This window comes from Ambystoma mexicanum, chromosome 13 (genome assembly GCF_040938575.1).
Source record: "Ambystoma mexicanum isolate Mex_15411 chromosome 13, UKY_AmexF1_1, whole genome shotgun sequence".
Taxonomy (NCBI): Eukaryota; Metazoa; Chordata; class Amphibia; order Caudata; family Ambystomatidae; genus Ambystoma; species Ambystoma mexicanum.
In genome coordinates, this window is record NC_090938.1 from 48,812,140 (window position 1) to 48,825,237 (window position 13,098).

At 44.0% G+C, this 13,098-nt stretch overlaps 1 protein-coding gene across 2 annotated transcripts in view; it reads right to left on the reverse strand.

The window, feature by feature from the left end:
- RAB29 (RAB29, member RAS oncogene family) overlaps nucleotides 1–13,098 on the reverse strand; it is a 184,941-nt gene that overhangs the window by 25,927 nt on the left and 145,916 nt on the right. For both annotated transcript variants that reach the window (XM_069633166.1, XM_069633167.1), the window contains one exon: nucleotides 6,226–6,407. In XM_069633166.1, the coding sequence (XP_069489267.1) occupies nucleotides 6,226–6,407 (182 nt within the window). The remainder of the gene's footprint in view (nucleotides 1–6,225; nucleotides 6,408–13,098) is intronic.

The window sequence follows — 13,098 nt, forward strand, 5'->3', positions numbered from 1 at the left end:
ACTTTAGAACTCCCTTCCCCCCTCCTAAGGGCGGACCAAACCTACTCCAATTTCAGACTAAACATTATCAAATGGTTTAAAGAAAATGATCTTTAACCTTAGTACTACCCTCGGGTCCTCATTGCCTTGTCATATGTAACCTGCCCCTTATAATGCACTGTTCTAGCCACAACTGTATGTCACTTGTTTTGCCACCTTTGACCATGTATTTGACTACCCATAGTCTGCATCATATGTACTGTTCACCTCTCTGCCTGTCTGGACTATTGACCTGTACTCTAAATGTACTCTACGCTGTTTTTCTGTATTGCATTTGTAACCTTAAATTGAAAATATCCTTGTCCTCACGCCCTGATGAACGTTATAAATAAACACACACACCTCGGACGTGATTTATCCGATATGCCCTTGTGAACTTGAATATGTAGGGATTATATGCTGTGAAAGTTAGGATAGGATGACACAGGCCCTGTATTCTGACAACAACAAAAAGAAAACTTAGCACCTATGGTGGAGCATTTTGTTAATCTATGCCACACGCACAGAGAGTTCACTTGGACAATTCTGGAAAAAGGTCAAGATTCCCAAGCGTGGAGGGGATATGAATGCTCTCCTTTTCAAGAGGGAACAGATGTGGATTTTCTGTTTAAAAACAGATTCCATGGGAACACTAGCTGGCAGAGCCTGGCTACATTGTAATCATTTATGATTTGACTATTCTTACCAACATGATGCTGGTTGGGAGTGGGATGTTTGGACATTTCTTTGCTGGTGGGCTTGTTCCAGGTTGCATTCACGTGTATGTACATTCTTGGACCATATCTGGAAAAACGTGATATGAATAGCGAACAACATCAGCACTAGTGGACCAACTCTAGGCTGTATTTGTAACCTGTAACAAACCGTAAAAACCGCACTTTACGTATCCCCTTGCAAATGTGATACATTTAGATAAAGATGTGGTCACAGTCTATTATGGCAATGTATTGTGACAGCACATAATCCCATGAAAAAGAAACGAGTGGACTTAAACCTTAGGTTTTGTTTAATAGCTGGTGCCACACTGGGCAGATATACCGCCATCATTGGGCACAAATATTGGATTTGTACATCGCCTATAGCCCACAAAGTAATGGCAGCCCCGTTTGCCTGAGGGATTCGTGCCTTCTCGCGCATCTCTAGCTGGGAACCAATACGCCTCCTCGTTAAGATGGCGCTCACCAAATGACGAGAAGTAACGTGTAGGAAATGTTACACCGACACTATGAGAACTGGACGAATGCAGCCATAGAAGCATATGGTCATTCTGCAGAGGTATTTAGCTTCATGATGAGTGAATGGATTCACAATTGACAGTTACATAGTTAGCAATGGGGCATCCCTCTGATCTCACTTAATACAAATCAATTTATCTCTAGATGAATCAAGGAGCCGGACCTAAGACAGCTGCCAATGTTGTGAAAAGGCAAATAGCCCTCCTCATTTGGAGACCGTTTACTGGTGTATTTTTAGACTATTGCTATATTTAAATTAAGCTGGATGTGCAAGGGATATAGATGGCTAACCTACATCTCCCATGTTTCCATTTGTTGCTTGGTGTCTTACAGGTAGTCAGGATTCGTGCACGATGGGGGAGCGAGGCCACAATCTGTTGAATTCAAGACCATATGAAGAATCCAATCTCAAGTTAAGTCTTTCGGTCCTGAAGAAAGTTCGATACAAGAAATGTTATAACAAACCGAAACAACATGACCATCAATTTTGTGTACATCCTTAGTAAATTTAAGTTTTTAAGTTGCTAAAGAGCAGATGAGAGGGAGCATTAAAAGGATTATTATCCCAGCTTGTGCTCACATACCAGGCTTGAAGTACCACGTTTGTTTTGTAGACACTTGTCCTGCAATGGTTTTTGTGTACTGATGGAGGGTCTGCTTGTTCTATCCCCTCAACTTAGATATGAGGCACACCAGCTCTCCCTAGGCACCCAATATCCCTGTAGGGCCAGTTAGTAGTGGCTGGAGATAAATGGTAGCCACTCTTGAGCATTTTCTATTTATTAGATTATGTGTTGGACCTGTACTCTGTGTTCATAATTGAAGGCATTTTGTGGCCTGACAGACTCTTTTGGTCCTAGTATGTGTTATTTGACTTGGAGATCTAACAAACAGCAATACCATCATCTATATATGTTACCAACAATGTTCCCTCTAAACTGTGTGCTTGCCCAGCTTCTTTCTGGGTGCCGCTCAGAAGAATTTTATCAGCGCACAGACAATTCTCACCTATTCAAAAAGTGTTAATAAGGCACAGACCACAGCAATTACCTGAAATGGTCACTCTTAAAATAAGCAACTAGTCTTGATGTTCTGCTCATTTGCATCTGCAAGGGTGACCGTAAACACCCAAAATCCCTAACGGCAAATACACACACATGAGGTTAAAAACTAATATGAAAAACTGGCTCCATGAACAGAAGAATCTAACCAAGATATGCCTGCACACATTAACCACATAATGTTTCCTCCCCGCCCATGACTCCTAAACTGGACTACCACACTTTCACCTTATGGCTCCAACTTCTGCCCCAGAACACATTAAGATACTACCGGACAACCTGGACTCGTCCTCTCTTGGCTCTGCGAAAGTTTAGCAGACGTGTAGCTACATCCACTTGTTTGATGTTTGTTGCAATATGAATACCTTTCATGTGCCAGAATTTGTTACTCATTGCGCCTTACCAAAGGCGTCACCCACAATATATAATCAAACTACCCGCTCAAATATCAGATACGAACTGTAAGCAAGCAGGCTACTCGGAAGTGTAACCATATCCCATACATCCTCTTTGTACATGTGTCACACAAGTGCTTTGAATGGGCCCCCTTCCAAATTATAACACTAAAATATTAATTTGCCCTTTAAGGATTTTGTGAAGACTAATGTGATGCTCAGCATCTGTTACTTTAGCATTCCTATCATTACCCTATAAGTGGAGAGCAACATTGCAATATCATTTACTTCGCCTACAAGGGATAAAGGGTATGGACTATGCCTGGAATTACTCGTCCATATTATCAGGGCACTGGATATTCAGACAGGTGAATGCTTTTCACACAATTTGCACAGTTTCCAAGTGTTCAGAGTTCCCTCGTGTTCAGAGTTCCCTCGGGCATAGACCGTCACACATTATATGGCAAATCGCTGCTATACAAAAACGGTTTCAATGAGCACTTGTGTAATCCTATACAATGATATGAGGGTGGTATATGTTGCAAACAATCCTGTATGCACTGCAAAAGAATTGTGTACATTTAGAGTTATGACATTCTTAAAATGCACATAAAATATGACTTGTTTGCAAATTATTGCGGGTCTGCAAATATCCCAGTGGATGTTTACTGCTACAATCCCTCACTTTTTACAATGCTCCCTCAACTAGTATTGGAGGCTAGCACAGGGACCGGGGAAGGGTATGGGTGGAACACCACAGGTCATTGCGTGTGATTAACAAAGCAGCACATTTAAAAAACCAAGGCAGACGTTTCGGCAGTACACTGAAGGAAATGTGTTGCTTGTTTGCTAAAGGATAGCAAAGTATAGTACCCATCTAGACGGTTCTATGTGGTATTTCCACATTTGAAAGACTGAACACCAAAACTGTTTTTTCTGGCCCTTTTTGTGTTGGTTTTAAAATGCGAAATATCACATACTGCCCCTGCAAGTTGGTCCCTTCCACACCCCCACCCTCTCCTGCAGGTTGTCTTGTTAATCAGGGGTGTTAACCCCCCCCATATACCCCATTTCACCACCCCCTTCCCAGCATAACACACTTACCCCGACTGACTGACAGACAGACACACACACACACACACACCTGACACTCCTGCAATGACTCCTCTGGGTCTCGCCATGCAGGTCAGCTCCTGCATGGACTTGTGTGTGGCAGGGGTGTGACAGTTAGATTTAGAAGGACCGCTCTGTGTGGTCACAGAGCGGTCTTTCTAAATAGATCTCCCCCCCCCCCCCTCATTAAAATGAACCCTGTCTGGACAACAGCACCTTTTTCATGCCATGCCCAGCTGCTGAGTGCTTTTCAATATAACCATGTGTTCTGCGTGTATCGTCTCTAGCATCTCCCGGCATCTTATTTAACTGATAACAAAGAATTACAGAAGAGGGATCCATAGTTACAGAAGAAGGCATCTCTGATGAATTGATGCTATTAACTTAAAAAGGCATACAGATGTGACTTTCTTCAGCAGGGCTTCATAATAAACCACAGTAAGGCTCTTGTTTGAATTTGATCTAGGCTGTGATGCAGAAGGGTGGGCAAAACTATAGACTATTATGTGCCCTGTAATGTCAGGGGTACAAGCAGGGCTCCAATTAGATTTTGCTCCCTACCTGGAGTTAAATAACATTTGAGGAAGTAGAAAAGTAATTAGCTTTGCCAATAGGGATACTTTGTGTATTAGAAGATGTTCTTTCCCCTTAAAATTCCTCTTGAGATCAGGCATTAATATTAGAGTTCCTTCTGGTCTCTAATTCAAAAAAATATCAGTGGAGCTTTGTGGGTTGAAGCTATGATCTGTGCAGTATCTTGGGTGGCAGGGATTATCAAATAGTAAGCAGAAACCACTCCAAAGCCAGATGTATACAAAAGGTACGCATGCTTTATTGTTCCAGTTACAGGGAGGAAGGAGAGGATTTGATAGGCACATTTGTTTAGGGAGTAAAAATGGATGATGTCTCTTCGCCGTAAGACTGGTGTTATGTGGATAGTAAGCAGAGGCACAAGATGTTTTGATCATCATAGAAGCATGTTCTCCTGGCCCTTGAATTACTTTATTAAAGTGGCACTTGAACTGCAATCAGCACGTGTTCTGACACATTGCTTTTAATTGCCATTAATCCATCAGCAATGTTGTATTCTTTCTGAATTTCTTGACAGCCACATCAGTTATGACACGAGATTTGTTTTTTGGACTACACGTGACATGAGTGATTTTCCAGTGGCATAAAACAGATTTTTCTCTGCATAGAAGTAAGTTTGCAAGGTACTTTGGCAGATGTTGAAGTCTTGGACAGGTTGACAAGTTTTCTGTTTAATCATATATGGCATTATATTTAAGCCTATGGGTTTAGAAAACGCGACTTAAGATTTGTAAAGAATTGCAGTGGCTGGGAAGAAGATATTCCTTTCCAAACTCTCTTCTGCGACGGTAGTTCACTAAATATGCATGCTCACAAAGTGGCTTACCTCATTAGTCAGTTGCACACATAGAAAATAATGTGCACACAACAGCCACCCAGTTCCGCACATAGAAAAAAAAATAATGAGAGGGAACATCGGTTACCAACCCTTTCTGTGGGTTTACAGATTCTTTTTTTCATATAAGACATGTGTGAAGGAGAGTCGTAATGCCTCTCACAGCGCTCAGAAATAATCCATTATGAAGACACTTCAACATTAGTTTATACCGCCATACCCCACACACATACTGCTTGAGGGCGTTTGTGATAGGAAAGATTTGCGATGCAAGAGTAATATGAATGATTTATGAATACCTAGCTAAGACAAATTACTGAAACGCTACTCAGTTTATTCTGAAATACAGTTAGGACATCTTTAGAGTATTTGAAATTCAAAACCAACATGTAGATTGTTGGCTTCCATCTTGCTGGATTTAATGCATTTCTTGACTGCATTTATCACCAGTCAGTGACTGGTGCATTTCTGTATCAGGATGAGGGTATGAAGAGTTAGGCCATTAGGGGGGCACACCTGAAGTTACAGCAGGGAAGTGGTCATCTGCAATACCACAAACGCAGAGACAGGTCTCAAAGTCAAGCCTGGTGTGATGCTCCTAATTATCCATTGACATGCATGTGTCATGGTCTATATACATCAGTAGTCTTCTCCACCAGCCAATGAGCCATTGATTTATCTGGGAATCAGGAGTGCCCAAAAGTGACAGGCTCTGCCCAGTCAAGAGCTTCTGAACATTAGCCTGATGTTAAATCTCCATATTCTCCAAGTGGTCTCTCTGCTCCCCATGTAATGCTGCTTTATAAAGGGCGATTTTAGACTTGACCAGTAGAGCAAAGGTTTTACTGAAAGTGGCACCAGCATCCTCCCACATGTTCTCCCACCCCTACCCCCTCCATCCTGCAGGGAAGATCTTGACAGAAAGCATGGCAGTACAGTCTTCTGCAACTTCTTACCTTATTGGCCAGCAGAATGCAAGGAACGGGTGTGCCGTTGGACAGCACCACCTTGTTGTCCAGATCTTCCTTCCATTTCTGACTGTTCAGGAACGAGGCTTTGTTAGTTACATCAAACATTATCACACATGCTGCTGCCTCCCTGTAGTATAGCCTGGTCATCGAGGTAAAGCGCTCTTGGCCTGCAAAAAATGGGCACCTGTGTTTAAGAAAAGGATCACACTTATTGCAACACAAACATTTGCAGTTTTTGAAAATGCATTACGTCGATCGTTGCAGCCCCCTACCAGATTTTAAGAGACAAATTAGATTGGGATAACGAGCCTGCTGCTATATTGGAAATCAGAGTGTCTCTCCATTTTAGATCTTTTGCTAACAAACCATCCAGAAAGAGTAAAAAACATGGCAACAGGATTGGCTTGGTACGTTGGAACAATCGTCGATTTCAAAGCTTGAATCAAGACAAAATCCCATAACTGTCTTCCAAAATACTTTACCAAATTCCTGTGCCCTAGATACAGACATGCCTTTCTGGGATTTAGGTTAAGTATGTACCCAACAAAGCAAATTACATCTCTTTTTGACAAATCGGTCCATGATACTAGCTGCAGATTCTGTGGAAGACGGAGTTGAGAAGCCGTTATTTAGGAAGCTTTATAGAAAGGGTGAGAACCTACAATGTGCAGGACTGGTGGGCTAGGTTGATGTTGGGAGAGCAATTTTCAGTGATTTTTGTATTGATCAAATTCTTGGAAAAAGTGTTTGCTTGTTTTAGTTTGTCATTTTTAGATGTGAAATGCTGGGATTGAAGAATGTATTGTTGCTGTTAGGATTTAAATGGACAGGTTTGAAGTTGAATGAAGTGGGGGGGGGGGATAAATGTAATTGAATGTAACTGAATGCAATTGATTTTTTTTTTTTTTTATCTACCTTGAAGTAGACAAAAGGTTTGCAATAAACTGTCTAAATTTTTTAAAAAATGGTTTTTGAAGATCTCTCCCCTCAAGCCGCACAAGAACTGATCTCCCAAGACCATGGCAAACGGAAGTCTGATTCTCTTCTAATTCTTTTTTAAAAAAAAAAAAAGAAAGTGGTACCTAAAAGTCTCCTAGAGGCACATTTTCCTTTCTGATAGGCTACTGAGTGAGACTAGTGAAACTAGAGGGGTACATCAACCATCCATGGCTACATAACCCTGCAGACACATTTGTCACAGGTAGGCAAGTAGGGCCTGCCTATGTCATTATGATGGGACCTGGGTCACTAACCAGCTATAGTCCCTGGCATAAATCTGAGACCTAGATGACATGTGCTTAGAAGGTGAAGCCTCCCTCCCAAGTGTAAGCATTTATGGTTAGCGTCTTCATTAGTTCCAATGTTTCATGGTACTGTGATGCATCCCAGGGTATCGTCACTGCTTCTATGAGGTTAGCCCCTTCCCGTGAGGCCGCTACCAGATAGTCCCCCTAGGGGTGGTACTCGGCAGGTTAATCTCATGGGGAGGGATGTCCTCCATGGGACCAGTGATTATCACCTTGCGAAAGCACATAATTCCCCCTCCTTCCTTTCACCCCACTCCCTGCCTTATGGTCCCCCACACTTCCATCTATGCAGAGTTTAGGAAACAAAATCCCCTGAAAATACGGAGATGAAGAAGGACGATACTGAACTCTATGGTGATCATCAGTCCAGCACTGAGACGAGGAGGAACGCTGAAGTAATGAGGACTACTTCTAGGAATCGGAACATGCACTGCAGCCGTTGGAGACTGCCTATTGTTTACCCTAAGTACAAGTTAGGGGAAGGACTAAACCATTTGTCAAGCCTACCTCTGAGGAACAGAGGGCAAAGTCTGAATGCTTGTGTGTGAGAAACCAGGAGGGTGGTTTTACATATAGACCCCGGGATTCTTTGTTCAGGCGGCCAGGCCATCGCCTTTGGAACCAGACCTTGGGGGTGGATCAGTGCGGGAGGATCACCTGGACGGGGATCCTTGGGGACTGTTGGAGGTATGCCCTCAGGTTAGACGCGGTATTCCCCCCTTTTGTCCAACACGCCCCAACCCGATATGCCCTCTGTCTTTGGAGGATATAGCCAGCAGAATCCTGTCGCACTGCATCTCTTTAACTTAGAAAAGTTAAACAGAAAACACCATGGAAATCAAACCATCTTTTGACCCTTTAAAGTAGCCTAGTCCCCCCGCTCTTCTAAACGCAGAGGACATTTAATACATCCCCCTCCTTTTCCGTACACGAGCTATCTACCGTCATGACAGAAATCTCCAATTCCCTTACCTGACTGAGTTATCCATGTATTGCAACTAGAAAGAATACCTCTACTAATATGCAGCGGCCCTTCCCCACTGAGACCAAGCAGGGGCAAGTGCTCAATCACATTTACACCATTCTGCCTTTAAGGGACAATTTTTCCATCACAAATCCCCCCTCCCCAATTTCAGAAAATCACAGAAATCTCTAAGAAGAGGAGGCGACTAAGAAGAATAAAGATTACTCAAAACCACACAGACTGCGCCACGTCAATACTGGACTGTCCCACTAATAGAGTCAGGCAAGGATAGGCAGAACCAGCCCAGAACTCACACTTGCAGCCTGTTAAAGAAACCCAGGTGTATAAAAGGTGGAGTTCCTATCAGAACAGAGGGCAGCAGTTGGGACAACTGACGGGAGGCTCCGTGGCAGAGTCCAGCAGGGGATCCCTTCTCAATCCGAGCCCCACTTGCTACTTGGGCCAAGGAAAAGCGAGACGCTGGAATGCTGACCCGGTGTGGCTGGAAGCTTGCAGCCTAGAGAGCCAAAAAGCAAGGCGAGCTGCTTGCAGCAGGCCAGATACAGTCCAATGCTGCTTTCCCTGGGTGGATGTTGATCCCCAGGGAGACAGGGTGGCAGGTGGCGAGACCATGACCTCAGATCTGAGAGCGGCAAGTCTTCTCCCGACAACTTCGCGTGGCAGGTAAGTTTCTGAGTTAGGGGAAACCAGTCACGCATGTGAGGCTGAAGCAGGAACTTGTCAGAAATATATGAACTTTTCTTGCGAGCATGAAATCCACTATTTAACCATAAGGAAAGTTGCATAGTGGGACATATAGTGGAAATACAACCTCGTCAACATCGCACCTTGCCTAAAACTTGTGAACTGTGGACATATGCTACAGCTTAACAGAGTGGTCTGTCATAATGAAAGTGTCCAATCGAAAGTCTGACGAACATTTAAGAATTTGCTGAACTTTGTTTTGAAAGCTGGAAAATCAAAGTGGTCCTGAGGAAATCTGTAGTAAAAGCCAGGCACACTTGAAAGCATTCAACATCAGGAAAAGGTCTGAGCCCGACTGAGGGAGACAGGGAGTGTGATAAGTTAGGGGAAGGGAACCCCTGCAAGTGCTATGTTTGAAAGGTCTGAGCCGACCGATGGAGACCTATTGATACGGTTTATAAAAAATGTTTAAAAAATGGGGGGTCCGAACCCGATCGAGGGAGACCCCAGTATGAACTGTGAACCTGAGCCTTGAGAACTTTGAGATCCTAAAGGGAAGGAACTTTGTTTTGTTTATGTCCAGCCATTCTGCGAATGAGACACTTTGTTTTGGAAACGGACCTTGTCGCAGAAAGGCCTTGGCTTATGTCCCGAACTGCATCCGCACGCCGAAGAAGCCAGAGAGTGTTCCAAAGCCTGAGTGGGTCCCTTGTCCCATGCTGAAATCGTGGGGAAGGGAAGCCCACTGTTAGTCATCCTGATACACATTTTCTTGAACACCGTTTTCTTTTGCATAAACCTTTTCCCCCCCCACACATATTTGTTATAGCATAAGGACTGGCAATCGTTTTAGTATAGGCCATTTTGATTTGCCAAGGCACTACTTGACTGCGTTATTTATTATTTGATGGTTGAGCGTGCTTCATTTGCGTCTGTTTTCATTTATGATACCATGCATTCCTTAAAGGTGACAGACACAGGGAGAAGCTGCAGACCGGCGTGACAGTGAGACAGAGCTGCCGTCTTCAGAAGTGCTGCCAGGAACCGGCAGACCACAAGAACTAGAGATTATGCAAGTGCGTGAGAGACTTGGGAGGCCTCCTGTTGAGTAGCCGCACAGCCAGACTCGCCCCGAAGCAGGGATGCGGAAGCTGGGAGAAGAGGTCCAGAACGTCACCCAGAGAGTCAGAAGTGCCCGAGTGGGACACCACGCAGCAGGAACCCAAAAGCAAGGTACGGGTGCTGTCCGAGTCCATGAGAGGCTAGACACCGAAAGAGGGCAACCTAAAGAGAGCCTGGGACCAAAGTAAAGAGACTGATGAAACATGGAGCCTAACAGAAATATACAGACACATATATACTGCATCCGTAGACAGTTGGTCGGAGAGTAAACCAAGTGTCCCGGAAGACTGGCACAAGAGGGTCTGGGACCCTGGCAATATCAAACGGAGAGAAAAAAAAGTTTGACGGACAATGCGTTCATTAACACAATAAAACAATGCATAAAATTATCATTAGACATCATATAAAACTAGATTCCTTTCTTCCATAAATATTTGATACATTAAAAGCCTCCTTAATAAAATTGGCTGCATCAGATACAAATGTTACATTGCTAGTATTCATAAAAAAATGAATTTCCCAGATATAGGTTCTTATGTTATTCTGGTTAAAATGCTGCCTAAGCCAGCATTTCCTCGTGTGAATTGTAAACCTACAGACAGTTAATAAGTGAATCAGGAGGTCCCCCATACAACCAAAACCACAAGGCCAAGTTCTCGACCTCAACCATGGGACTCTCAAACAGATTGAGAACTCAGAATATGCTTGGCAGGGGCCAATAACCCAGGAGAAGGAAAGGGATAACGAGCACATCAGAAAAGCTGAAACAAACAAAGCATCCTTTGTGGAACAGTGCCTGGCAGGAGAGTACACCATGTCTGTTCTGTTGGATATTGAGTGGAGCTGGGATAGTAAGCCTGCATCAGCAAAACACCAGGGTCTTGGGCCCATATGAATTTGGGAGAGGCCCACAAAAGCAAAAGGTCTGGGACCCAAAAAAGAGCGAAGAAACATATAATCAGAGGGCTGAGGCCCAAAGCAAGTCCAAGACAGCAAGAAGGATCTGGTTTCTATGTGAAAGCAAAGGAACTATAAAAAAGCTGAAAACAGGGGTCAAGGACCCATTGCCAAAGGAAGAGACTTTTTCAAAGTGCAATAGCCAGGTCTGGCTACTTGCACTACGAACTGAACTTTAACGGTCTGCGTCCAACATGAGAGATGCCCCCTTTTGGATCAAGAAGACACCCAGGTTTTCCATAGTTAGATTAGCGTTAGGGCTGGAAATAGGTTTGGACACAGGATGGTGAATTTTTTACACTACAAGACATCCTGACAAGAGTCCTTAGTGTGTGTGTAGAGGTAGGGCAACACCTCATAGAAATATGGCAAGATCAGTTTTTCCTTTTCTTTACCTTTATAATAAAAGGGTTTGACAACAAGCATGCCACCCCTGCACCCTTACAGTACTTTAGCATTAACCTTGCATCACAAAGCGCAGTGGTCGTCACTAAAAGGGGAACATCACAATGTATTTAAACAGGGATTTATTCTTCATTTGCAGAAGACGGGCCAATAGAAAAGGGCGAGAACTAAAACAAAAAGTCCAGCCACTTTGCCCAAAAGTCTCTCATAAAAGACATATATACTTCTCAGGGACCTACCTAGTTCCACTCACAGTCGCTAGTGTTCAAATCCCTTTCCAGCTTCACATAAGGCCCAAGAATCCTCCTCCTCCTGGAGGCAACAAGAACATCCACAGTGGGGGCCTAATTCCCAGAGCATTTTTCAATGGGGTTCTGCCATTATTAAATGCTTCTGTGAATTATGGCCCAAGGATCTACGGCATAGGAGATGTAGTAGGCAGGCTGTTCTATGAATAGGAGTTTGCGAGTACCTGCCAGACTTGGGTTTCTCGGTCAAGGAGGTTTCCTGCCATGTCTACCGATTCCAATTAAAAATCACCAGGGCCATGGTGAATAGCCAGAGGGACAAGCACAGTGGGATAATAAACAGTTATGCAAAAAATGTGGTGCATGGACCGTGGAGAACTTTATTATTATGATGGTGTTTATTGAGAGCGGACCTAGCTTCGAGAAGCAACAGAGCGCTTTACAGAGGTGTACAACATCACAGATGCATAACAGATTTCCAGTGGTAAAAGAACAGATATACAGCAGGAGGTAGGATACAGAGGGGGACAGAGGAGGGGTACAGCTTTACCAGGTGGCGGGGAGGAGGGCCGGTGTCTAGCGAGTCAGCTGGCGCGAGTGACAACGTGATGGCCTAGGTGTTCAGGGCGAGAGCCTCCTTGAAGAGGTGGGTCAAGAGTTCTTTTCTGAATTGTGGGAGAGAGTCTGAAGCCGACTGGGAGGAGGTTCCATCATTTTATGGTCCTGTCCTTTTTGCAGCAGCATATTCTAGATGTCCCCTAATGCCATTTAAGGAAGGGCTTGACTTTTCACAGGAGGGAGAGCTTATACCAAGCTTTCTGTGTTTTTTTTAGCTATGTATATCTTGAAGGAGAGGTTTGAGACTATGTGGAACCCGAGGGACTTTGCACAGGTGGTGAGCTTGAGTGTGAAGCTCTCAAAGTTCATGGTTGATAGCCTGGTCTGTATGTCTGGGTGTTCGTTGTTGGTGAGGAGTAGGAATTCGGTCTTGGTGGGGTTGAGCTTCTACTATGCACTGGACATCCAAGACTGGATCAGCGAGTAGCAGGTTTTGAGCCTATAGAGGTCATTGATGGAGTCAATCTTGAGGTATAGATGAGCGTCGTCGGTGGATGTTGCGTGCGGCTAGGAGGGCTCCCAGTGGCTCCAT